Below are 21346 nucleotides of genomic sequence, written 5' to 3' on the forward strand. Positions count from 1 at the left end.
TATGCATATCTATGTGCGCCTGTGTTTGTGTTTGTATTTCTGTGAGCATATCTCTTGTAGTTGTGCACTCGCGTATCTCAGCTGCGCACGAGTAGTCTGCTCTTGTGACTCTGACTAACCATACGCAACCGGGCGGAGTTAATTTTTGAATGCTTGAATGGCCAATCTGAAGCAAGTAAGCGTATCCGTAGCGTTCCGCAGTGTGCCCGAGCGATGTCATGACTTTTTAGCATCACACACATACTGAGGCCTGCAGTTTGTCTGCAGCTGGGAGGCGGGGCCGAGGCAGACCGCCTAGTTCGGCATCGCCTTTTAGCTGATGATCGCGTGCATCTATTTTTGCTTCATTAACGAAATCGTATCATTAGAGCGATCGTTGTTGCTAATAAAGCGGCGCAGGGCCATATCCCTTTTCGCATTTGCCCAAGCAGGAGGGGGTCATGGCCCGCTCCACCTTGTCTCTGGCGCGGCTGCTGCTGAGATGCTGGGATGCTGCATTTCGATTATAGCCGAGGCGTTCTGTTTCGCATGGTTAGACTTAATTATAAGAAAAGTTGTTGTCTTCATATCATTGTCACTAATATTTTATTTCGTCATTTAATGGTTGCTGCCAATTTCTGTTGTCGTTCGCTCATTAGAATGCCACCCGTCCCATGCCCTCTTCACTCTCGCTCGCTCGCTCTCTCTCTCTCTTTCTCCCTCACTCTCTTTTATTACGTTCACATTTGCATCTTTCCGCCAGTGCGTCTGTGTGAGTGAGCGAGCGAGCGACCACATTGCCATTGTGTGCACTGCACACGCACACACTCTCGCCAACGAGTTGGACACGCCTCCTTGCGATCGCTTTGGCCTACCTGCGCGTACCTTTTGCTGCGGATTCCACTCTCTGCTCTCTCACAGGCGAGCTCTGATGTTCGCCATTGTAATTGTCTATTTTGTGCGATTCTCTTGAGCTTTTAGATAACAACAGAATATAGTAATTGGCACTCCTAAAAAGACTAGAAAGGCTTGCATGCCAATCAATTAAAAAGTGTAGTAACTAGAAAATTTATATTACCAGTATTAAAATGCTAATAATATAATAATAAACACATCATTTAACTATCTAATTGCTTCTATCTATCCATTTTTCGAACAAATTTACTCTCTTTATCTGAAATTTAAATCATTTTTTATTGCATATTTGATTTTTTTTTTTTTACCTTATTATTTATTTTATTTGTATATTGACATGTATGAGTCTGTGTATATATTTATTTTTATATATGCATATATGATTGATTATGTCTATGTAAATGAAAAACTAAATACATAATTAAATGAAACAAACTTTACTTAATGGCGAAAACTAGGAATAATGCATACATTAATTTTTATACAAAATATGTGCAATGTATATAATTATCCATGTATGAAACTATGATCGTTCTGTATCAGAAACTGAAAACGTTTTAAATTATGAAGAAAGCTATTCTCTAAGATTCTTATTAATTTAAGTATGACTTCATTTGCTCATATGCCTATATTTTGAGCTTGACAGTAAGTTAAGTTTGCTTAACAATCGTGTAAATTGTGTATGGGGTGTGTATGTATGGCTGTGTATGTTTATGTCCATATGGCGATATATGTGAATGCTTGTATATCAAAGACTGGCCGCAAATAAACTAAATATTGCTTTCTGTAGAATGCCCCACTTTGCGATTCTCATGAATTCAAGTAAAATACTTCGGCATTTCATACATTAAAATTATGTATTTGTAACCATTTCTATGAACAGAAAAATAAAGTCTGTTCTCAATAAGTATTTTATACTCTTTCTATTAAATATTTTTATTAAGCAAATTACAAATCCATTTTGAATACTTACATTATATTTAAAACATACTTTTATTTAAATATCAGAAAATATAATATTGCCAGACTATGTGAAAAATATATATATCTGTGATTTCTGAATTTTTTTTTTATTTTCTATAAATAATTATTTATTATAATTAGAGCCTAATTTTGTTTTAACTTTCTTTTGGCCATGAAACGGTCATGCTTATTATAATTAAAATTTCTCTTAATATACCATTAAACTTAAGCATTTTACTTACATATGTTTTTAATAGGTATGTCTTATTTTTCAAGTTAACTACGTTACCCAAAAGTTGACAAAAAGAAAACAAAACTTTTGAAATAATTAGCCATATGCGAAAATTAAAAGCTCCATGCCATAAAGACGATCCCAAGACGGAGACGAAGACAAAATTATCTGCGTTTAACAAATTGGGGAAGATGCTTTGAAGTTGCCGCCAACAGCGACAAATGACAAGCATAACAAATGAATATTATGTGTTTTTCTCTTTCTTATTTTTGTCTCATAACACCCAACAAAAATAACAATAACAACAACAGCAGCAACAGCAACATCTTCGCCAAGCCGAGACGAACAAAAAATATGCGCAACACTTGAGAAAACAAAATACAAATGCGTAACAGAGTCAGCAGGAGCAGAGAGCGGGAGCAGGAGAGGGAATGGGAACGAGAACGGGAACGGGAGTGGGAGAGTTCAAGTGTCGTGAAGTGGGCAAAATGTGCTATATAATTGACACATTCAGAGCAGCATCCAAGTCGGCACTCGCTTACATAACACCAAAGGCAAAGGGTGTAAACGCTGGACGGAAGCGTCGAATTGTCTACGCCAACTCCGGGCACTTAAGGTGGGTTGGACAGCGTTAGAAGTGCGCCTGGTAACTAGTCAGTGATGAATATGTTGTACATCGGTCGGTCGGCCACTTGAGTGTTGCGTCCTGTGCCGTGGACATTAAATGGCTCAGCGCAATTGCAGTTAACGATGAATTATTGGAATAAACCTGAAGCGGCTCACTTGAGAGGCAACGCACCGCGACTGTCACCTGATCCGAGAGGTTTTCGCACCCGCGCACAGCTAACGACCCAATGAAGCTGTAATGTTACAACATTGCCCGCTAGACTCGCTAGGTGGGACAGGACAGGACAGGACAGGACAAGTCATCGGCTGTGAGTGTGAGAGGGCGGACACATGTTTCTACTTCTCATCGGTTTCAATTTCACAGGCCCGACTATCTGGCTCGCCCATTTCGTCGGGATTGGCTGGAGCAACGGGAAATGGGAAGCGCATCTTTCACGCCGATTTGAGTTTTGTTGTTGCCCGTTTCTATTTCGAATTCCCATTCCCATTGTCTGGGGGGCGTTATGGCGTATAAATTTTAAAAATGCATTTTGGGTATTTTTAAGAGTTTACTTTTCCGGCAAGCATGCCGCAGTCTGTTTCAATGTTTCTGTTTCGGTTTCTGTTTATTTATCAAAACACAATCCCCAGAGTCAATCATGTATAAGTTTAATATAAAAATGTTGTTGCACTTAAACTTAATTAACATTATAAATAAACAATTAAGCATGCCATTCTACAAATGGCAACATCTCTGCTGAATGCATCACTTGCATCTATTTTATTTTTATTTGAATAGTTAAGCATGCTTGCCTGCCCCATTCAGCTCGATTAATGGTTCTTCTCTTCTCTACTGTCTTGGCTCTTACCCAATACTTAAGCCGTGTTTATTATTCGATTGTATTGTGTGTAGGGAATTAGCTAAACATGCATTAATAATGCGCGCGTATTTGATGTTTTTCGTAAATTATATTGTTGGTGTTAATTAAAAACCTTCTTCGACGGTTTGCCCAGGCCAGTTAGAGATGAGTCGGAAGCAACAATGGAGCCGCAAAGTTGCTTCAGTCAGTCGCCAGAGCTCACCTGTGCCAGGGGCACGGCTTTGTGGTTTCAAACAATAATTAAAAGCAAATAAACAAGATTTGTTCAACGGCTAATTGAAGCTCAAATAAATCAAAAATTTAACTAAAAGCATCGCTCAAGACCACCCAGAAAGATCGTGCTCGACCGGTGGCAAAAAGAGTTGAGTTGTAATCGAAGTGTTAATAGGCCAAACTGGTTTCGTTTTGGACATGTTGGACATGTTGTGGGACGTGCCCGGCTGGATCGATCGATCGATACAGAAAAATTGCCAGACGTCTAAGCTGAGCAGCAAGACTGAGGATGACGACCAAGATGACAAAAGACGAAACGCTGACGTTGCTCACTCATCGGCCGTTCATCTGAGAGTTGTCGAGATTTGCCGCCGTCGAGCACAGCCACAGAGACAGAGACAGAGGCAGAGGCTGCAGCAGTAGCAACGAGTTCGCTTCACGGCGGTTGCACTTGAATGCTTCAACGACATTCTGATTTGTGGTTGCGGCTGCTGCGGTGGTGGCGGTGGCCTGCGTCTGTGGAGCATTGGCACAGGCGCTGGCACAGGAGATGGAGAGCGCGCGCCGACTGCCGTTTGCCCGGCAATATTTCACGTTAAAATAAAACTACAAATTTATCTATGCTGTAGTAAAAACAAACAAATGCAAAACGATTCTGAAAAAGGTGAAAGTTTTTTAGTGCCATAAGCACACGGATTTGGTCTCCATATCCCCATCCCGATCTGAATTTCTATAGGGGTTGCAATGGCGCTCTCTCTCTCGCTCTCACTGAGAGTCTATCTCACTTTATCGCCCTTCATCAAAACGCAGCACAGTTAATTTCAATATGGCGTCGTCGTCGTTTCCGCATGGCGATGCTCAGATGCTGATGCTGATGCTGATGCTGATGTTGCCGTTGATAGACGCGCTTTAAATGCATAAAATTGCTGACTATAAATAACATTTAATGAAACACATTTTTCGATTCTTGATTCTACACGCTACTTCCCGCCCTTTTTGTTGGTTGTTGTTTTGTTGTTTTTGGCAAAGGATTGGAGCAAAACATTTAGCTTCGCATCTTCTATGCGTTTTGAGTTATTATTGTAATTTGGCTGTGGGCAGTCGTGTGGAACGTGTGAACGGAGCCGGAGCTGGGCCCTCGGTCGGCGTCATAGTGATGCTGGTGCTCCACGATCATGGCTGGGATCATGCTGATGATATTCTAGATCCTGCTGCCAAGCCAAGTGCTAGTTGGAATTTTGTCATATACACATTTTTCACAGTCTGTGTAATATAATAAGTTTGCGACAAATGTTCATTATTTTTGCAGACCAAGGCACAATTAATTAGGAAAGAAGAGGAGATGGATCTTGGGCAACTTAACAGAATCTGCCTTTACAAAGTACTCCAGATGAAGAAACGGTCGATTATATGCAAGTACTGAACCACCTACATACACACAAGCACTCACACATCATCCATCCAAAATATGTTAACGGTAAACTCGCGTTCATTTTTATGCGCTTCGCGTGCACATCTCAAAATTTAAATGTGCCGTAACGGCAAATGAAATAGCAAAATAGTTGTTCTTCGACTTATTTCGCCCCGCCCACCCAACCGCTCACACACACACACACACATGCAGATAGAAACTAACAGAGAATATGCAAGTGTGTGTGAATTGCACAGAAAAAACTCTTAAAATAGCCATATTTGTGTTTCCCTTCTTATTTTTTTTTTAATTTTAAATGCTTTAGTTTTATGTAAGTGTTTATGGAGAAATAACTAATGAAAACGCCTTAAATTGCACATTTCGCTGCACTTCTGTAGGCTTTTTCTTCCTTTTCTGCTTCTCAGTTATTAATAAATACACACTATGCTGACTGAATCTGTGTGTGTGTGTGCGCTTGGCAATGTGTGTTAAAGCGCAGCATGATTCGCTCGATTTAAAATACATTTCCATGCCAAAGGCAACGCGCCGAGTTGCCGCCCTTTGATTTATAAATCGGACTCCTCGCCACATCCAAGGCAACACATCGGCACAACGGCGGCAATTTTCATTTTGTCGCACTGTTTTTGTTTACTTAATGTCAATGCAATTAAATTTTCTGTTTTCTTTTTGTAAGCCGAAAACAAATATAATAATATTCGGCAAACATGTAGAGAAAGGGAACCCAATCCGAACATAAGATTCGGTTGTATAAATTGCCGAAATAAAACTTCTAGTAATCTTAGTTTACAGCCAAGATCTTATATTTCCACGCTTGAAATGCTTTTGCGAATGTTGAGTTACACTTTGAACTTAATTATTCTAACACAAGCAACACAATCTAGGGGTTGTACACCAGGATTCTAGCTCTGCAAAATGATTACAAGTTATTAATAAAAATCACACAATGATGCACGGACTACTTACACTATCTGGACACAGAAATATAAGGTGACTACGCTGCAACAAATATGCCGGAGATGGCATTACGGATTTGCTGGTAATGGCTTAGCTTAATGGGTTAGACTATACTGCTTGCGCCTTATTCGTCCTTCTGGGGCACGCTGAGCTCCCAGAAGAGCTTGCCCATGCCACCAATACCGACCAGGGCAAGCGCCACGGTGACGCGGTAGAGCACGCTGTCGAATGTGGAGCCCTTTAGGAAAACGGGCTTGCCGTCCTTCTTCTGGAAATGCTCCTGCACCTTGCGGATTTCGAAGTAACCCTTCTCAATCTGATCCTTGCTGGTCGCGGTGGCACGACGAGAGGCGGTGGTAGCAAAGCTACGGACAACGGCCTGCGATAACAAAAAGTGCGGTTAGTTTGGGGTCTTCCAGTAATCTTACGTAATTGAACCATAATATATCCAGTCTCCGAGATCAATATATTTATTAATCAAGTGTTTTCATAGTCAATAAATAATATTCATCTTGTATTTGTACTTACTCTGGACAAATTCATCATTTTGCTGAAGTTATTTTTATTTTAAGCAGCCTAAATACAAATCGTACGAAGAGCTGAGCGAAAAATTCACGGGCCTCAGATTATGACAGCTGTTTGACTTTTTGGAGAACGGCGCTGCCAGATCGTTTGTAAAATGCCATTCTCACGTTTTGTCATTCACATTAAAATATATTAAATTATTCCTCTTAGGAATACAACTGTTTATATTAAATCTATTTATTTATTTTAAAAGACAGTGAAATATAAAAACGGGTGATGGGCTTTCTGACAGTATTAAAAAAGATGCGTCAAAAGGAAAAGGAGATGCGTATTCTATTGCTGTAAGCATTTTCTGCAAAGTTGTACAAAATTGTGATTCATGTTTTCATTTTTCTGTAGAGGATTAGACAATGCAGGAAAAACAACCATACTCAAGCGTTTCAATGGAGAGCCCATCGACTCAATCTCGCCCACCCTGGGCTTTAATATTAAAACACTAGAACATAACGGCTACACACTAAATATGTGGGATGTGGGCGGACAGAAGTCGTTGCGCTCGTATTGGCGCAACTATTTTGAGTGCACAGATGGGTTGGTCTGGGTCGTCGACAGTGCCGACCGTATGCGCATGGAATCGTGTAAGGAGGAGATGCAAGTGCTGCTTCAAGAGGAGCGCTTGGCTGGGGCAACGTTACTTGTCCTCTGCAATAAACAGGATTTGCCGGGCGCTCTAAGTTCAAATGAAATCAAAGAGGTATTATTGTAGTTAGACATTTATTTCGATTATCCATATAAGTTTATAATATTTTACGGTTATAGATACTATGTTTGGATGACATCAGTACGCATCACTGGTTGGTAGCTGGAGTGAGTGCAGTAACTGGAGAAAAGCTGCTAAGTTCCATGGACTGGCTTATCGATGATATTGCTAAACGAATATTTACATTGGATTAAAGGCGAATGGCTATTTCTCAACCAAATACATTTTGTATAGTTTCTCGTCTTCCTCATTGGAAAAGTTTGGCCTAAAATTCACTTTGTGAATTGAAGTAAACCCTTCGTCCATGGTTGGCGCAACATACTTCTTCTTCATCATGTTGAATACCATGTCATTGATGGGAGAGTGGTCAGTCTCCAAGAGTTCGCGATAAGCAATATTGTGTTTAGCGTGCGCTGCTGTCACGTTCATCACAAAGCAACGGCACGGAACATCCTTCTCCATAGCCAGAGACATGAATCTCTTACGGGATGCCACATCCACATTGGTATTATCCACCACACATGACTTATCAGCGTTCAGTGCACGCTGACACGCATTTAGGCATGCCTGTGTGCTGCCCAAAGTGTCTGCACTGATGATCTTGTAGCCCTTGGGGCCAAGCACCTCCGCGCAGAAGTGGCTCTTGCCAGAGCCGGGCAGACCAACCATAATAATCATCTCGCATTTCTTTGTGTCAAACTCAACATCGTCCGGTTCAAACTGCGGTGTCTGATTATTTATACTGCTTGGGTCGAAGTCTGGCTTGTTCCAGTGCTCCGCGCGTTTACCAAGAAAGTGAGACTCGGGCGTGTAGAAGCAGACGCCCACGTTTGTAGCAAACAGACGATCTGCTAGTGAATGATCTTTGCGTTGCTTTGTGGCACCCTTGCCTGTCTCTGGCCTTCCGGCTGCATCGCCCACGAAGAAGCAACGATCCAGCTTTATGGCGACACTTTCATTCATCTCGCTAAGCAGATGCTTCCACATACCTGGCAGCGGCTTGCGATAGTAGCCATCGCCTATAGCTATAAACACCTGCACCGGCACACCCAATTTCTTCACTATGTTCTTGACTTTTGTCTTAAAATCTTCTAGGCTGACTTTGCCACGCGCTATGCCACCCTGATTGGTGAAGAAACAAATTTTGTACCCGTCCTTATGCAGGCTCTGTAGTTTCTGAGGCACCTCGGGATAGATGATCTGCCAATCGTCGGTATTCTTCGGAAATACATTTCCCGACTTTGTCTTGATGATAGTGCCATCCATGTCATAGGCTGCTATCTTGCTGGAGGGAGCCAAGCCAGCACTGTTATAGATTAACATTTTACCATTCGCGACAGAATCCCATTTCTCTTCCTTATTGGCAATTTCCATGGCAAGTGTCGCCTGCTCTTCTGGGGTGGTTTCTGCGTTGTCCTTTTGAGTTTCTGGTGCGGGAGTAAAGACCACCTCGTAGGGATGACGGCCGTAAACAATTTCCAACAGATCACCATGCCGCAGCTCGCATTCCGTGTGATACATCGCCATGGCACCATTGATACCACATGGATTGACACCCAGCACCTTCAACTGAATGCGTCCCATCTCCAAATTCACTTGTAATCGAAGCTGCTTCTTAGAACAGCGGGCATCACGGATCCCAGTCTCCTTGCAGCGTCCCAGCACATTATCACCGCTGACCAAGTGTATGGCACAATGCTCGGCCTCCATGGGCTTCAGCGTGCAATTTCGTGCAACGGAACGGTTTAAGTATGTGGCCAAAGCCATAGTTATAATCTTTTTATTAATTTTTTACTTATACTTTTCTATATTTCCGCGTATGCGTCTTTTACACGGAATACTCTCTTAGAAATGAAAGATTTTTGCTATATGGCTGTATAACATGCAAAATCGATTCCTGATATATACATGCGCGATAATTTGACTCAACGCCGGCATCAATATCAGTGTTATCGATATATTGGCGCGAAAAGCTTGAATGCTCCGAAATAGCAAAGCTTCTGTATTTTCAATTTAAAATTTGTATTTAGCGTAATTTAACAAGCATTTTTAATTTTTAGATTATTCAAAAATTGTCTTTCACATCACATTCATAAAAACTATGTTGTGCAAATAATTAGGTTTAATTTCTGTGGAAGAGTAGGCATTTTTAAATTGATTTAATATATATGTACAATGTGAATCAATTTTAAAACATAGTATACTATGTGAGTTATCGGACTCATTCCAAAAATTTTACTTTAATTTGTAATTATAAAAAAAAATAAATTTTCTCTTTTCTTGCAAATTGTATTCCACAATGCAAAGGAATCTGATATCAAAATTGCGTGTACGTATTAATAGATCAAAAATATGTACATATGAAACTAATTAGGTCTACATAGCCTCTTTTGCGCCAAGTCAATGGATGTTACTCTATTGCATCGCCGCTCCTGCCGAGTCGTTCCATTCAAATGTCTCCGGTGAAGATGAGTGGGAGAACTGGTGCTAAGATAACGCCCAAGATGGCCAAATTGCAAAAGCAATATCAAGAAGACAATGGAAAACCTGTTTTCCTCAAGGGCGGGGTCATGGACAATGTTCTATTCATGTCGACCCTTGTGCTTTGCGTCGTAGGCCTTGTGGGCGATTTTATTCTATGGTTTAGCTATATATTGGCCTGATCTAAGATCGTGTTTAATTCTAATCATATTAACCACACAAACAACGTTTACGAAACTCAACATGTGGTAATGTTACTATTTAGACAATTTTGTTCAAATTTTCATATCATTACAATTAGCACTAAGGCTGCAGCATTTCATTCAACATAAATAAAACCTACATTAGCATTAAATTCGCCGTTGGGAGCAAGTTTATTACAGATAATCAAATAAATTATAACTTATGGGGCAGACATGGTTTTTGTCATTTTTGATTTATACTCTCCTCATCCATTTTGTCTATGACCTGCTTTAGGCACTCCTTTGTTGAGGTCTTCTCCAGGTCGCAGATGCGTGTTAAGTCCATCGTAGCAATCTGTTCAATCATTTCTTTAATCTTCTCCTGCTTTATGATCGACTTTACCGATTGACGCAGTCCACTACGTGGGACGCCATGCGGCTTCTGGATTTCCGCAGAATCATTTTCAATATGCCGCCCCTTGGCTCTAAAGTGCTGCTCAATTATTTTTCGAATCTTAAGTTTGGTAGCAGCGCGGGACTTTTGTGGCGTTTGCTTCAGCGCAAGGTTTCGCAGTTCCTGAAAGTTTATCTCTTTTGCTGCTTCAGGGCCATCATTAAGTTCCAGAGATACTTCCTCCACAGTAGCCACTATGCCATCGTCATCATCAACCTGCACCGCCATATGGTCTATAACGGGTTGCTCAGATTTATCCATTGGCTCGGGGGCTTTGTTGTCCAACTCGGTTTCTTCTTTTATGTCATTATCCAAAGGCAAATTTGAAGTTACTTCCACTTTATCTGCCTCAATTTTCTCTTTTCGTTTATTTTTCGTAATTTCTTTTGGACTCTTTTCCTTTGGTGGCTTCTCTTCATGTTGGAGCACTGTCTCAGCAGGCACTCGTTTCTTCAAAATACCTATGCAAGGCTTTGTTTTAATCCGCACTGGCAGGATGGAGTTGTACTGAATGCCGATGCTATTGAAACAATCTATAAACTCCAAAATTTCGAAATTCTCCTCCAATGTTGCCCACAGCTCCGTGTTGTGCTTATTTTTCGCTTCCACCAACAAGTGACTATAGATGGCGATTTCCGCTTGAGTATAGTTCATTGATTCATCCTTGCTATAGGTCCAATTGCTGTTGATTTCCATGAAACGCGATACACCGCTCTGTGCGGCCAAGTTTGCAATATGAACCGTTACATTTGAATTGGCCCCCTCCAGACGATGCAACCGAGAGAGCGCTGCGCCACCTGGATAATTGGTTCCCGAGACAACAAGCAGGAATATGGTTATCAGCACATTGACAAGCAAATGCGACGCTGCAATCAATGCCAGGAAGCTATGCCATGCGGATTTGGCACTGTTCATCCACCTTTAAAGAAAAATAAGTTGAACTAGAGGCGAACATTCATTAACTATGTGTGCAAACTTACAAACGATGGCAGCCGCAGGCTGCAGCAATATTGAGAACAGGAAATACGTATATGATAAATCGAAGTTCCTTGTGTGGCAGTATTGAGTACAACAGCACGAATCCCAATGCCGAAAGAGCCAGGGGTCGTAGGCGCCTTTCAAAGTAAATGCCAATCGGCACAAAGAACAATGACGCACCCATAGCCCGTGGAAGTGCCGAGTAAAAGTACCATAGAAATGGGGACGTGCCCCAGTTTGAGCTTTTGTTGAGTATCGTATTGTACCACAGCACTTCGCCCTCAGGCCATAGTAGGCGGCGCCAGAAGAACGAGTCCACCAATACAGTAGCTGCCAAAATGCACACTCCAGCCGGCAAAGCAATCTTCAGTAAACTGTGAAAGATAAAAGTTGTTAAATTGTTACAAGACCTATTTAAGAAATATTTCTAGCCGCACCCATCGATAGATAACTTTTGCCTCAGCAGATCTTGCGCAAGCAGCAACCCCAAAAACAATGCCAACTCGGAGCGAAACACAATGATTGCAATGCCAGAGCATATGATAAATGGCTTGGTTTGGCCGCGCATCCAATACGTAATTGCATAGAGCACTGAAATAAATCAAAGTAATTTAATATTGAAGGAATCAATATAATAGAGCAACGTACCAAATGGCAATGCAAAGATGTTTGGCAGGGGCCGCGTCATGTAGAAAATATAGTGAAATTGCGTTATGGTTATAGCCGTAAACCATAGACGCACTTCGATGCCATAGATGTTGGTAACGGCCTTTCGCAAATTGTTCCACGCAACTGTAATAGCTCCAGCTAAGACAAGGCGGACTGTGAAAGATGTTTGTTAGCGTAAGAGTTCCATGTCGAGAGTTTCATTTATCAGTGTCTTTTACCTACATATTGGGCCCAGAATTTATTGATGCTCAGCATCTCGAAGAGCACCACAAACGGAGCAGAGAACATCGATACAATGAGGGGCCCAACAAAAGTGCGAGGCACAACTCCTGGATACTCATGATGATCGTACTGCGAGAAATTGTTGCGCAGATATAAGATATCGTGCATGGCCTGCAAATTGAAGCTCTCCTCGACCTTAGTGAAGGGTGTATAGACGAGGTGGGCCGCAGCCGTCATAAACACCAGGCCGTCCATTTCAGTTCACAGCTTTTGTGAGCGAATGAATAAAGATTAATATTGACTCTTCGCTGGATATGAAATTGGCATGTTACATAATTGCCATGATGGTTGGGACACCAAATCGTATGTATTTTGGTAAATTCACATATATCTATATCACCAACACTGACGTGTTATTTTGATCAAATAACCGGCCGGCGTAAACAAATTTGTAATTGTTATCAAAATTGCTTTAAATTTTCAGCATTGCCAAGTATGTCCAATTAACCTGCCATACAACGTATATTTGTTTTTCTTTGGAGCAAAATTTACATTTCCAAAATAAAATCGAAATTTGTTTTAAAAATAGAACCGTTCCAAGTTTGCAGCAACAAAAACATAAAGACAAAAGCAACAACAGGTCTGCCCATCAGCTGCTCATGACTCACGAGCTCTCACGACGCACGCAATCATCGTGAATGTGAAAGCTGGCAACCCTACACAGCACTGATTTCCTAAAACGATTTGAAATTTCAAGTCATCCTCATCAGCATCGTCTGACGGCCAATGAAAAGTAAAAGTAGCTTTTGAAGACGATAAAATGGATAACAATGAACCGAAAATCTTAGATGAAAGCGATTTTTATGTTATGTATAAGAGATTGCAGCTGCAGCTGGAATTGCTCCATGTGCAGGAAGACTACATTAAGGAGGAGCAGCGCTATCTGAAAAAAGAGTATGTGCACGCACAGGAAGAGGTGAAGCGGGCCAAGGCTGTGCCTCTGGTCATTGGGCAATTTCTCGAGGCAGTTGATGAGAACACTGGTATTGTGGCATCCACCACGGGCTCCAATTATTATGTGCGCGTGCTGTCCACAATTGACAGGGAACAACTGAAGCCGTCCACTTCGGTTGCGTTGCACAAGCAAAGTAACTGTTTAGTGGACCTGGTGCCTCCGGAGGCAGACAGTACCATCTCAATGTTGTCGCCAGAAGAGAGACCCAATATAACCTATGCAGATATTGGCGGACTTGATATGCAAAAGCAAGAAATACGCGAAGCTGTCGAATTGCCATTGACTCACGCGCATTTGTATAAGCAGATTGGTAAATAAGTTTGCTGAAATTAAATAGGTAAACAGGTTCATTTCCATATCTCTAGGCATTGACCCACCACGCGGAGTGCTTCTCTACGGTCCCCCTGGCTGCGGCAAGACAATGTTAGCTAAAGCAGTCGCTAATCACACCACAGCATCTTTCATTGCTGTTGTTGGCTCGGAGTTTGTGCAAAAATACCTGGGAGAAGGACCACGTATGGTTCGTGATCTGTTCCGCCTGGCCAAACAGAATGCCCCATCCGTTATTTTTATTGATGAAATCGATGCGATTGCAACCAAACGTTTTGATGCTCAAACCGGCGCCGATCGCGAAGTTCAGCGCATATTACTAGAGCTATTAAATCAAATGGATGGTTTCGATGAAACCACCAACATCAAGGTAATTATGGCCACTAATCGCGCTGATACTTTAGATCCAGCCCTCCTTCGCCCCGGACGCTTGGATCGCAAGATAGAATTTCCGTTGCCGGACCGCCGTCAAAAGCGTTTGATTTTTACCACCATAACAGCCAAAATGAATCTAGCCGAAGACGTTGATTTGGAGGAGCTCATTGCTCGCCCGGACAAAATTTCGAATGCCGACATCAACGCGATTTGCCAGGAAGCTGGAATGCATGCAGTTCGGGAAAATCGTTATATCGCACACGCTAAAGACTTTGAAAAAGGCTACAAAACAAGCGTGCGGAAGAATGAATCTCAGCACGAATTTTATAATTAAATATTGCCATGTACGAAATAAAAATATAAAATTAATTATAAATATGCTATTAGAAAGGATGGGTTTTATTTTTGTTTCTTTGGCGCGGTCCAGAGTAACGTCTTTTTGTTGCTTACGTAAACATGTGAATGGCACTCTGCAGCAAAATTACCATCAGCTGTTTTTTTCCAACTTGCCGCTCATCTTGCTGAAATTTTTTCAATTTGTTTCTGGCTAAGAGAAATACGTTTCGAAACTTATTCATCATGTCTAAAATATCATCGGTAGAAACATACGTCACGCGAATTAAGCCGGCTATTGAGAATTTTATAAAGGAGCCAAATATAGCAAACATGTCAATAGTTGAGAAAGAAATAAGTGAATTTGACTTTGGACAAATACGCATATTTCAAATACAAATTGTAGTACCACTCATGGTTAAGCTGGATGCTTTAACAGGGTAAGTCCAATGAGCTAGAAAATAATCTGACAGCTACAAATAAATCTTTCTATTGTGCAGTGAAAGTCAAGAACTGCGCGTAAGTTTGGTGAACTGCCTCCGACACATTATTTCCTATCTGTATTTGACGGATGAGAAGGCTGTCTGCTCTCTGCTGGTGGTGGTACTGAAACAGATACGAAACGCTAATGGTGCTGCGTTGATGCCCAATCTCACAGAGGAAATCAAATTGGCGGTCGTCCTTTTCATCAAAGTCATCTTACAACGAACCGCAAGCGATGTGCTCGAAAATTTTTATAGCCAGAACACAGTTGTGACTATTGGCCAAATACTGCTCACATTGATGGAGATCATATCCAAGGAGAAGTATCGCAAATTGGTTAATTCATCGCTGGAGTGCTTGTTGGTGCTATTCTACGTGCACGATGATGCCGATGCTGGGGATGTGGTATTGCGCAAACAAATAGCCGACACCATATTCATCTTCCTTCCCAAAATAGTTACAGTGCTGTACGAAACTGCAATGGCAGATGATAAAATAGGCGAAACAACTAAAATAGTAAGTCTTCAATGGAATTTGTAATTAATGACACTGATTAAACAATGGAATTATTCTAGTTGGCCCTTAAAGCACTAGGCCGTATCACCTGCATCATGTTTGAGGAAACCTCCAATGAATTTCTAAGGGCACGTTACGATGTGAATGCATTCAAATCGCTTTTTAGCACGCCTCCTAAAGGCGACAACACAGATCTCCTAAATGATATTAACATTTTTGGCAGCAAGCGCCGTACGCTTGAGGAAAACGAGGAGCGCTTAAAGTTTCTTCAGACGAATTTACGATCTGCACAGTGGATGGAAGTCACATCAAGACGAATGAGCGGCATATTTGTGGACACGTGCATCTTGCGAGCCCATAGTTCTGTAATTGTGCGGCGGCAGTACGCGGAGATGTGTTGCTTACTGCTGAAAAGGTGCGCGCACAGTTTGAAGTGCAATTTTATTTACCTGTTGGAGAGCGTGGTGGCTCTATCGCAGGATGAGGACAACGACATAGGGAATATGTGTCAGGCGAATCTAGCTGAACTGCAAACAATGCCCAGCTGTGCCGCCATCTTCGATGAGAATGCTGAGCAGCTGCTGGACAGTCATCTCAACAAATGGCCACGCATCTTACAGCGTTGCGATGACAGCGAGCAATTCGCCGAATTGCTATTCTTCAAGGGCTTCTTGCGTAATCTCAGCGCTAATAAGTTACAAGTGCTGTTCCTGTTGCCCAAGAATCTGGATCTGTTTGTCATGTGTTTGCTGACGGCCTTTGATCAGCGCTCATCGCCGACTTTGCTGAATGAGGAATACGCATTGCGACGCATTCAGGAGGACACTACAAGGGAAGTGAAGGCACAGTGTGCCAAACTGCATTGGCGCCAATTCAAATACCTTAGTTCCACACGCTGCATAAATACGCTTTATGACATTGCCGCAATATTGGGCACTGAGCCTTCAATAAATCGTTTGGTGTTTGATGTTTGCCACGAGCTGATCGAGCGACGCAACTCTGCGATGAATGAATCAATTTTACTAATGACCACGATGATTACATCCCAGCAGCGGATTGCTCGGGAGAGTCGCCTAATTCTGGCGGAACTTTTCGTCGATCAACTTCTGGCCGAAGAACACTGGCACTTGGCACTGCAACCGGATGCAGCCTGGCGACTTAAGGTCGAAAAGGTTGGCATTTCATTATTTATGAATCATTATTTATTAATTTATAAACCTTTGCAGTCTTCCGCCTGGTTTAAAGATTACACACCTGGTCTATACTCATCGGCGCTGGAAGTGCGCACTCAGGATTGCGACTCAGATGATGAGAGCGACCCAGTCCATAGTCGTGTCACCAGTTTGGATGCACAGTTCAACGTTCAACATATCTGCTTAGTCTTGGATGCCCTGGGACATTGTGCTCTGTTCATTGGTGATACTTTTGACCGCCATATATTTCGCAGTTTGCACAAGGTGTTGCTAAAGTTGGGTAAGCATTGCCTTCATGATGTCATGTCGTGTCCAATCTGTAAGGCAGTCATTCAATTACAGCTAGCAGCAACACGGTGGTGCATCAGGCAGCTACATTTGCATTCGTCTCCATGCAGGTGGCCTTAAAGTATGCAGCCCCTTCGCATTTCATAGAATGCTCCACGGATTACCTAACCTTTCATCTCAATTCACTACTGAAGAAGGTAAGTCCCGGCTGTAGAGCAAGCGAAACTATGACTACATCGACTACCTTCTCCATTATAGTCACCGGAGAGCAGTGCAGCCGTAGATATACTCACTGTCGTATTGCAGTACAGCACGCGTGGAAATGTTCCACATCTGGAGAGCATTTTTCAAACGATATGTGAAGAGTGCACCAAGTCACATCAAACGGGCAATGTTCACTCCTACTTGCGCGTCTTCAATGCATTCCTGAGACACGTGGTCAGCTGGCAAGACACCATTGCTACTGAGATCTCTGACACTCCAATGCACGTAGATGAAGATAACAATATCTTAAATACTTGGTTGAATGTGCTCAATAAGCAGCCAACTGACATTCCTATTGACTTGAATAGTGTGCCAAGTGGAGAAGCAGACATAAATATGCCTGAAGCAGACCTCGATGATTCTCCAGCGGAAGAGCCTTCGAAGCCCAGTTTGCCGCGTCATATTGAACTCATCAAAGAGATTATTGGTCAGTCCGTCAAGTTTCTTTCAAATTCAGAGCAAACACAGCAAATTCTCGCATTGGAATGCCTGATAAGTGGTGTACCCCTGCTCAAGGACTACGAGGACGAGCTTCTTCCTCTTGTGCATCTGTTGTGGGCGCCGTTAGTCGAAAAGTTTCGGCAAAAGGATCCGGTGGTGCTAAACCGGTGCTTTAGCTTATTACACATTCTCGCCCTGCATACTAAAGAATTCATTGTAAAGCGTAGTCTCAGCGATGTGATACCACAACTTAAGCAGTTCTTGCAGACAGCCAGTAACCACAGCTGTACGGAAATCTTAAAAGCGTCCACACAGGAGTACAAACTGCAGCTTAAGCTGCTGCAGGATCTTCCGACAGTCATACGCAGCCTGCAGATTGAGGGCAAGCATCTGCACGACCTGCTGAACACTGTGGCCTCGTACTTATCCCAAGCACAGCCAAAGGAGTTGCAAGAACTGGCCGTACAGTTCTATGAAGATTTATCTACCTACAACGGACCATTTGTGTATGTATCGCTCCTGCACCGAGCGCATCTCAAGGACTATAAAATCAACGTGAATAAAATTTTCAACAGCTTAGGGTTTAGATTAGCAACGCCAACAGAAATCGACGGGCTCAAATAAAGTTATAATTTGATTCCAACTTAATTGTATTATTACAATGCTGAATTGTTTTCATTCCAACGACTGAAGCACTAATCCTTGAATTAAAAATATTCAATTATTTGTTTCTAACTTGCATAGTTTTTTTTTATTAAAATGACTTGTAAGTATATTTAAACAAGGATCGAACAAAAATTTAATTTATACAGAATTGTAGCCTTTGGAAATAAAATTTAAAGTAAAGGGCTTCGTAGTTGAGTGTGGGCGCGCACCTTATTGCCAATATAGAAATGCTATGCATAAACACAATACTCATACTTTACTCACTGTTTACGTTGTTTTATGTATTTTTTCAAATCGAACATACACTGTATACAGTGAATACTCAGATGCTTAGCACCAATTAAACTTAGCATCCGACTTCTAAAGCCATCTTTATATAATCATTCTTGTATGCAAAGTTTGTATCAAATATAGCTGTATTTGTTTTTAAGATTGCTATTCTGAAGCTCTCATCCCTACATACCACAACTGTCTCTCTCTCTCTCGAACTTAAATCGTAGAACAATTAGCAAGCTGTGTACATAGAGGTATTTTGAGCAATTTGGAATCCCGTGTTGGTTTTGATCGTTATAATGCAGTTGTGGATTTGTAAGCGTGGACAGGGGTGTGGGAGAATGTGGTGTTCATAGCTATTGTTATGCATAGGAAGCAGGCCGCTATGACTACGCCAGCCAATTCATAAGACTATTGGCATAGGCCATGGGTTTAACATCAGGATGTGGCTGTGAATAACAAATACAATATGATTAACATATTTATTAAAGAGTTCTACATCAATACTTACCACAGCCTGAAATGATGTGTAATTTGGTTTTAAATTGTTACCAGTAATTGTTATAAATGCGCCCATGTTGCCCATAGTATCACTGTAAAGGGAAGTTTAGTACTTGAGCAGTTCGGATAGTTTTAATTAGTGATAATTACCAATAATTTGGCGCAGAGAAGACAGTTATGCATTGCCCATTGTGGGCCACTTCATAGCCCATGTCTTTGACCTCGTGACTGCGAATGATGTAGTCCAAATTGTTAGCTTTACAGAATGCCTCAGTGACGTCCGGACCGAATTGTATACCCACACCGCGCTTGGAGGGGCCGCGACCCATCCATTGTTGCGGGTCGGACCAGAGCAACTCGCACATGAGTCCCTCCTCCGGTGGCTGACAGTTGCGTTCAATTCGCCTTATGTTATCTAATGTAACATTGTCTGATGAGAACAGACCGCCATGCATTACCAGGATTTTCTGGTTAATGCAATGGCATAATGGCAGCCAGTTAAATACTTGCGTAAATATATCCGCCATTGTACTGGTATACTTGGCGGTAACCTCGCCCGTGAATCCATACATCTGATTCATATTGATGCTCTCATGATTGCCTGTAAATGAGTTTCGTAAGTCCTGAGTTCGACGACTGGCGTCACTAACGTTAGCTTACCACGCGATAAGAAGAAATGATTCGGATACAGCAACTTGAATCCGAAGAGCGTGAATATGCATTCAACCGAGAATGAACCTCTATCGACAAAATCTCCATTGAATAAATACGGATTCTTCTCTGAAGGTAACCCGTTTATTTCGAAGATATTCATTAGATCATAGAACTGGCCGTGAATGTCGCCGCAAATAGTAAACTTCTCTTCATCTGGAACTTTAATATCCACAAGGGACGGCTGTGCACGCATGTACACATCAATGTCACAGAGTATCTGCAATCATACATAAGCTATACATTTCATATTAAGGCTCAAATGCAATAACGCTACCTTATAGGCGAATTTTCGATGCAGTCTCTTTTGTGCTTTATAATGCTCCATAAGGTCTTTCATGAACTTTAAAGTAACCTTGCCATCCTCCAGTTGAGGTCCCTTATAGTCGTCCTCGATGGCTACATTAAAAATATACATTAATTAATTATGAATGCAAGGACTTGATTGTGAGTTCAATATTTAAATAAAATAATTTGATTACTTACTGATGTTCTCCATGTCTCTGTACATCTCCGAGAGAGACTTCTCTGGCTTATCCACAGCAATAGCACGCTCAAAGGCTCGCATTTTGACAATCTTACTGCACTCGGTAAACTTTAGTTTAGCGTCCTTATCATTGGGTCTGCATTTGGCCACCTAAGCAGATAGCTTATCAATTCATGCGTAACAGGTTTGTAACAAACCAATTGTACTTACATATTCAAAATCAGATAGCGCCTGTTTGAACTTGCCTAGGGACATATGGGCCGCCGCGCGCCTATAATAGCCCTTTAAATAAGTGGGATCAGTTTTTACTGCCGAAACGCCATCCTGCAGGGCCAAGCCAAAGCTTTCCTGGCGCAAATGCGCGAGGGCCCGATTAGCATAGTATATTGCACTGCTGGGGTAAAGTTCTATGGCTTTGGAATACATGTCAATGGCTTTCGAGAATTCCTTAGCTGCGAAATGACAGAATTGATTACGATTACATATTTGACATTAACTATATGTTTCAATTAAAATATGCAGATTTTAATTTCAAAAGCTACTGTAAAAATTATATTCACATAGCGCCACTGCTAGTCAATTGTTTTTAAGGTTAGGTCGAGAAAAAAACGTACTAGCAACACGGGACGCGCAGTGGGTGCATACAACTGCTTTTTAGATTGCATGTGCTTTCATGCCAGTCATTATCAAAACTGTCTAATTGTAGTTTGTTTCAATTTCAATTTTACAAATGACAACTTACTTTTGAGCAATTCATTTCCCTTATTTTTGTACTGCTCAGCCGCGGCAAAATCATGTTGCGTTGCATCCGTCGCCGAATCAGGCTTGGTGGCATTAATATCTGCATTAGACACTTGTTCTTGCTGATTATCAATAGATTTCTGTTGGATTTCCTGTTCTGACGACGACATACTTTATTTTAATTGATCAATTTTTTCTGCCTAGCTGTTCTCTAATATTATTTACTGTCTGCAAACTTTCAAGAGTTGAGAAACGCCACAATGATTAGTGCTGTGCAACAAGC

The 21346-nt window shown here is 41.7% G+C and overlaps 8 protein-coding genes across 10 annotated transcripts; 4 read left to right on the forward strand and 4 right to left on the reverse strand.

Annotated features, from left to right (window-relative positions):
- Positions 1–5999: 5999 nt before the first annotated feature.
- Positions 6000–6825, reverse strand: LOC6573986 (cytochrome c oxidase subunit 7A, mitochondrial). The gene is made up of 3 exons (XM_002000009.4): positions 6704–6825; positions 6185–6554; positions 6000–6126 (listed from the first exon to the last, which is right to left on the reverse strand). The coding sequence occupies exons 1-2, from the start codon at positions 6719–6721 to the stop codon at positions 6300–6302; spliced, it is 273 nt and encodes a 90-aa protein (XP_002000045.1). The 5' UTR covers positions 6722–6825; the 3' UTR covers positions 6000–6126; positions 6185–6299.
- Positions 6826–6893: 68 nt separating this feature from the next.
- On the forward strand, positions 6894–7680 carry LOC6573987 (ADP-ribosylation factor-like protein 2). The gene is made up of 3 exons (XM_002000010.4): positions 6894–7041; positions 7100–7454; positions 7520–7680. The coding sequence occupies exons 1-3, from the start codon at positions 6977–6979 to the stop codon at positions 7652–7654; spliced, it is 555 nt and encodes a 184-aa protein (XP_002000046.1). The 5' UTR covers positions 6894–6976; the 3' UTR covers positions 7655–7680.
- On the reverse strand, positions 7458–9369 carry LOC6573988 (uncharacterized protein F21D5.5). The gene has a single exon (XM_002000011.4). The coding sequence runs from the start codon at positions 9225–9227 to the stop codon at positions 7665–7667; it is 1563 nt and encodes a 520-aa protein (XP_002000047.1). The 5' UTR covers positions 9228–9369; the 3' UTR covers positions 7458–7664.
- Positions 9370–9642: 273 nt separating this feature from the next.
- On the forward strand, positions 9643–10296 carry LOC6573989 (cytochrome c oxidase subunit 7A2, mitochondrial). Of its 2 annotated transcripts, XR_006356962.1 has the most exons (3): positions 9643–9789; positions 9845–10189; positions 10239–10296. XR_006356962.1 is itself a non-coding variant. In XM_002000012.4 (2 exons), exons 1-2 carry the CDS (start codon positions 9760–9762, stop codon positions 10121–10123), a joined length of 309 nt encoding a protein of 102 aa, XP_002000048.2. In that variant the 5' UTR covers positions 9643–9759; the 3' UTR covers positions 10124–10296. The 2 variants fall into 2 exon arrangements, 1 of the variants encoding a protein (XP_002000048.2); XM_002000012.4 differs by having other exon boundaries at positions 9845–10296.
- Positions 10286–12701, reverse strand: LOC6573990 (probable Dol-P-Man:Man(7)GlcNAc(2)-PP-Dol alpha-1,6-mannosyltransferase). 2 transcript variants are annotated; one of them, XM_015167216.3, is made up of 5 exons: positions 12443–12701; positions 12204–12377; positions 11993–12146; positions 11558–11929; positions 10286–11496 (listed from the first exon to the last, which is right to left on the reverse strand). In XM_015167216.3, the coding sequence occupies exons 1-5, from the start codon at positions 12699–12701 to the stop codon at positions 10368–10370; spliced, it is 2088 nt and encodes a 695-aa protein (XP_015022702.2). In that variant the 3' UTR covers positions 10286–10367. The 2 variants fall into 2 exon arrangements, with proteins under 2 accessions (XP_015022702.2, XP_015022703.2); XM_015167217.3 differs by having other exon boundaries at positions 12447–12538.
- A 551-nt stretch (positions 12702–13252) lies between these two features.
- On the forward strand, positions 13253–14556 carry LOC6573991 (26S proteasome regulatory subunit 6B). The gene is made up of 2 exons (XM_002000014.4): positions 13253–13771; positions 13827–14556. Exons 1-2 carry the CDS (start codon positions 13267–13269, stop codon positions 14498–14500), a joined length of 1179 nt encoding a protein of 392 aa, XP_002000050.1. The 5' UTR covers positions 13253–13266; the 3' UTR covers positions 14501–14556.
- A 100-nt stretch (positions 14557–14656) lies between these two features.
- LOC6573992 lies at positions 14657–18332 on the forward strand. The gene is made up of 6 exons (XM_002000015.4): positions 14657–14939; positions 15000–15498; positions 15558–16670; positions 16725–16971; positions 17034–17176; positions 17238–18332. Exons 1-6 carry the CDS (start codon positions 14746–14748, stop codon positions 18306–18308), a joined length of 3267 nt encoding a protein of 1088 aa, XP_002000051.1. The 5' UTR covers positions 14657–14745; the 3' UTR covers positions 18309–18332.
- A 270-nt stretch (positions 18333–18602) lies between these two features.
- Positions 18603–21324, reverse strand: LOC6573993 (serine/threonine-protein phosphatase 5). The gene is made up of 8 exons (XM_002000016.4): positions 21065–21324; positions 20533–20774; positions 20322–20472; positions 20113–20234; positions 19785–20055; positions 19275–19725; positions 19135–19216; positions 18603–19072 (listed from the first exon to the last, which is right to left on the reverse strand). Exons 1-8 carry the CDS (start codon positions 21231–21233, stop codon positions 19013–19015), a joined length of 1548 nt encoding a protein of 515 aa, XP_002000052.1. The 5' UTR covers positions 21234–21324; the 3' UTR covers positions 18603–19012.
- Between the last annotated feature and the right edge of the window lie 22 nt (positions 21325–21346).

This window comes from Drosophila mojavensis, unplaced genomic scaffold, assembly GCF_018153725.1.
Source record: "Drosophila mojavensis isolate 15081-1352.22 unplaced genomic scaffold, ASM1815372v1 contig_277, whole genome shotgun sequence".
NCBI classification, from domain to species: domain Eukaryota; kingdom Metazoa; phylum Arthropoda; class Insecta; order Diptera; family Drosophilidae; genus Drosophila; species Drosophila mojavensis.

What these genes read in the sequence shown, in the direction of transcription:
- LOC6573987 (XM_002000010.4), top strand. Translation starts at nt 6,977, where the DNA reads ATGGGCTTTCTGACAGTATTAAAAAAGATGCGTCAAAAGGAAAAGGAG. An exon ending in GAGATGCGTATTCTATTGCT is followed by an intron (nt 7,042 to 7,099) that starts GTAAGCATTTTC and finishes ATTTTTCTGTAG; the next exon opens with AGGATTAGACAATGCAGGAA. An exon ending in GTTCAAATGAAATCAAAGAG is followed by an intron (nt 7,455 to 7,519) that starts GTATTATTGTAG and finishes TTACGGTTATAG; the next exon opens with ATACTATGTTTGGATGACAT.
- LOC6573988 (XM_002000011.4), bottom strand. Translation starts at nt 9,227, where the DNA reads ATGGCTTTGGCCACATACTTAAACCGTTCCGTTGCACGAAATTGCACG.
- LOC6573989 (XM_002000012.4), top strand. Translation starts at nt 9,760, where the DNA reads ATGCAAAGGAATCTGATATCAAAATTGCGT. An exon ending in ATCTGATATCAAAATTGCGT is followed by an intron (nt 9,790 to 9,844) that starts GTACGTATTAAT and finishes AGGTCTACATAG; the next exon opens with CCTCTTTTGCGCCAAGTCAA.
- LOC6573990 (XM_015167216.3), bottom strand. Translation starts at nt 12,701, where the DNA reads ATGGACGGCCTGGTGTTTATGACGGCTGCGGCCCACCTCGTCTATACA. An exon ending in CAAAAGTTATCTATCGATGG is followed by an intron (nt 11,930 to 11,992) that starts GTGCGGCTAGAA and finishes TATCTTTCACAG; the next exon opens with TTTACTGAAGATTGCTTTGC. An exon ending in GCCTGCGGCTGCCATCGTTT is followed by an intron (nt 11,497 to 11,557) that starts GTAAGTTTGCAC and finishes TTTTCTTTAAAG; the next exon opens with GTGGATGAACAGTGCCAAAT.
- LOC6573991 (XM_002000014.4), top strand. Translation starts at nt 13,267, where the DNA reads ATGGATAACAATGAACCGAAAATCTTAGATGAAAGCGATTTTTATGTT. An exon ending in GCATTTGTATAAGCAGATTG is followed by an intron (nt 13,772 to 13,826) that starts GTAAATAAGTTT and finishes CCATATCTCTAG; the next exon opens with GCATTGACCCACCACGCGGA.
- LOC6573992 (XM_002000015.4), top strand. Translation starts at nt 14,746, where the DNA reads ATGTCTAAAATATCATCGGTAGAAACATACGTCACGCGAATTAAGCCG. An exon ending in CAAGGTGTTGCTAAAGTTGG is followed by an intron (nt 16,972 to 17,033) that starts GTAAGCATTGCC and finishes ATTCAATTACAG; the next exon opens with CTAGCAGCAACACGGTGGTG. An exon ending in TCAATTCACTACTGAAGAAG is followed by an intron (nt 17,177 to 17,237) that starts GTAAGTCCCGGC and finishes TCTCCATTATAG; the next exon opens with TCACCGGAGAGCAGTGCAGC.
- LOC6573993 (XM_002000016.4), bottom strand. Translation starts at nt 21,233, where the DNA reads ATGTCGTCGTCAGAACAGGAAATCCAACAGAAATCTATTGATAATCAG. An exon ending in ATCGAAAATTCGCCTATAAG is followed by an intron (nt 20,056 to 20,112) that starts GTAGCGTTATTG and finishes GTATGATTGCAG; the next exon opens with ATACTCTGTGACATTGATGT. An exon ending in TCATTTCTTCTTATCGCGTG is followed by an intron (nt 19,726 to 19,784) that starts GTAAGCTAACGT and finishes ACTCATTTACAG; the next exon opens with GCAATCATGAGAGCATCAAT.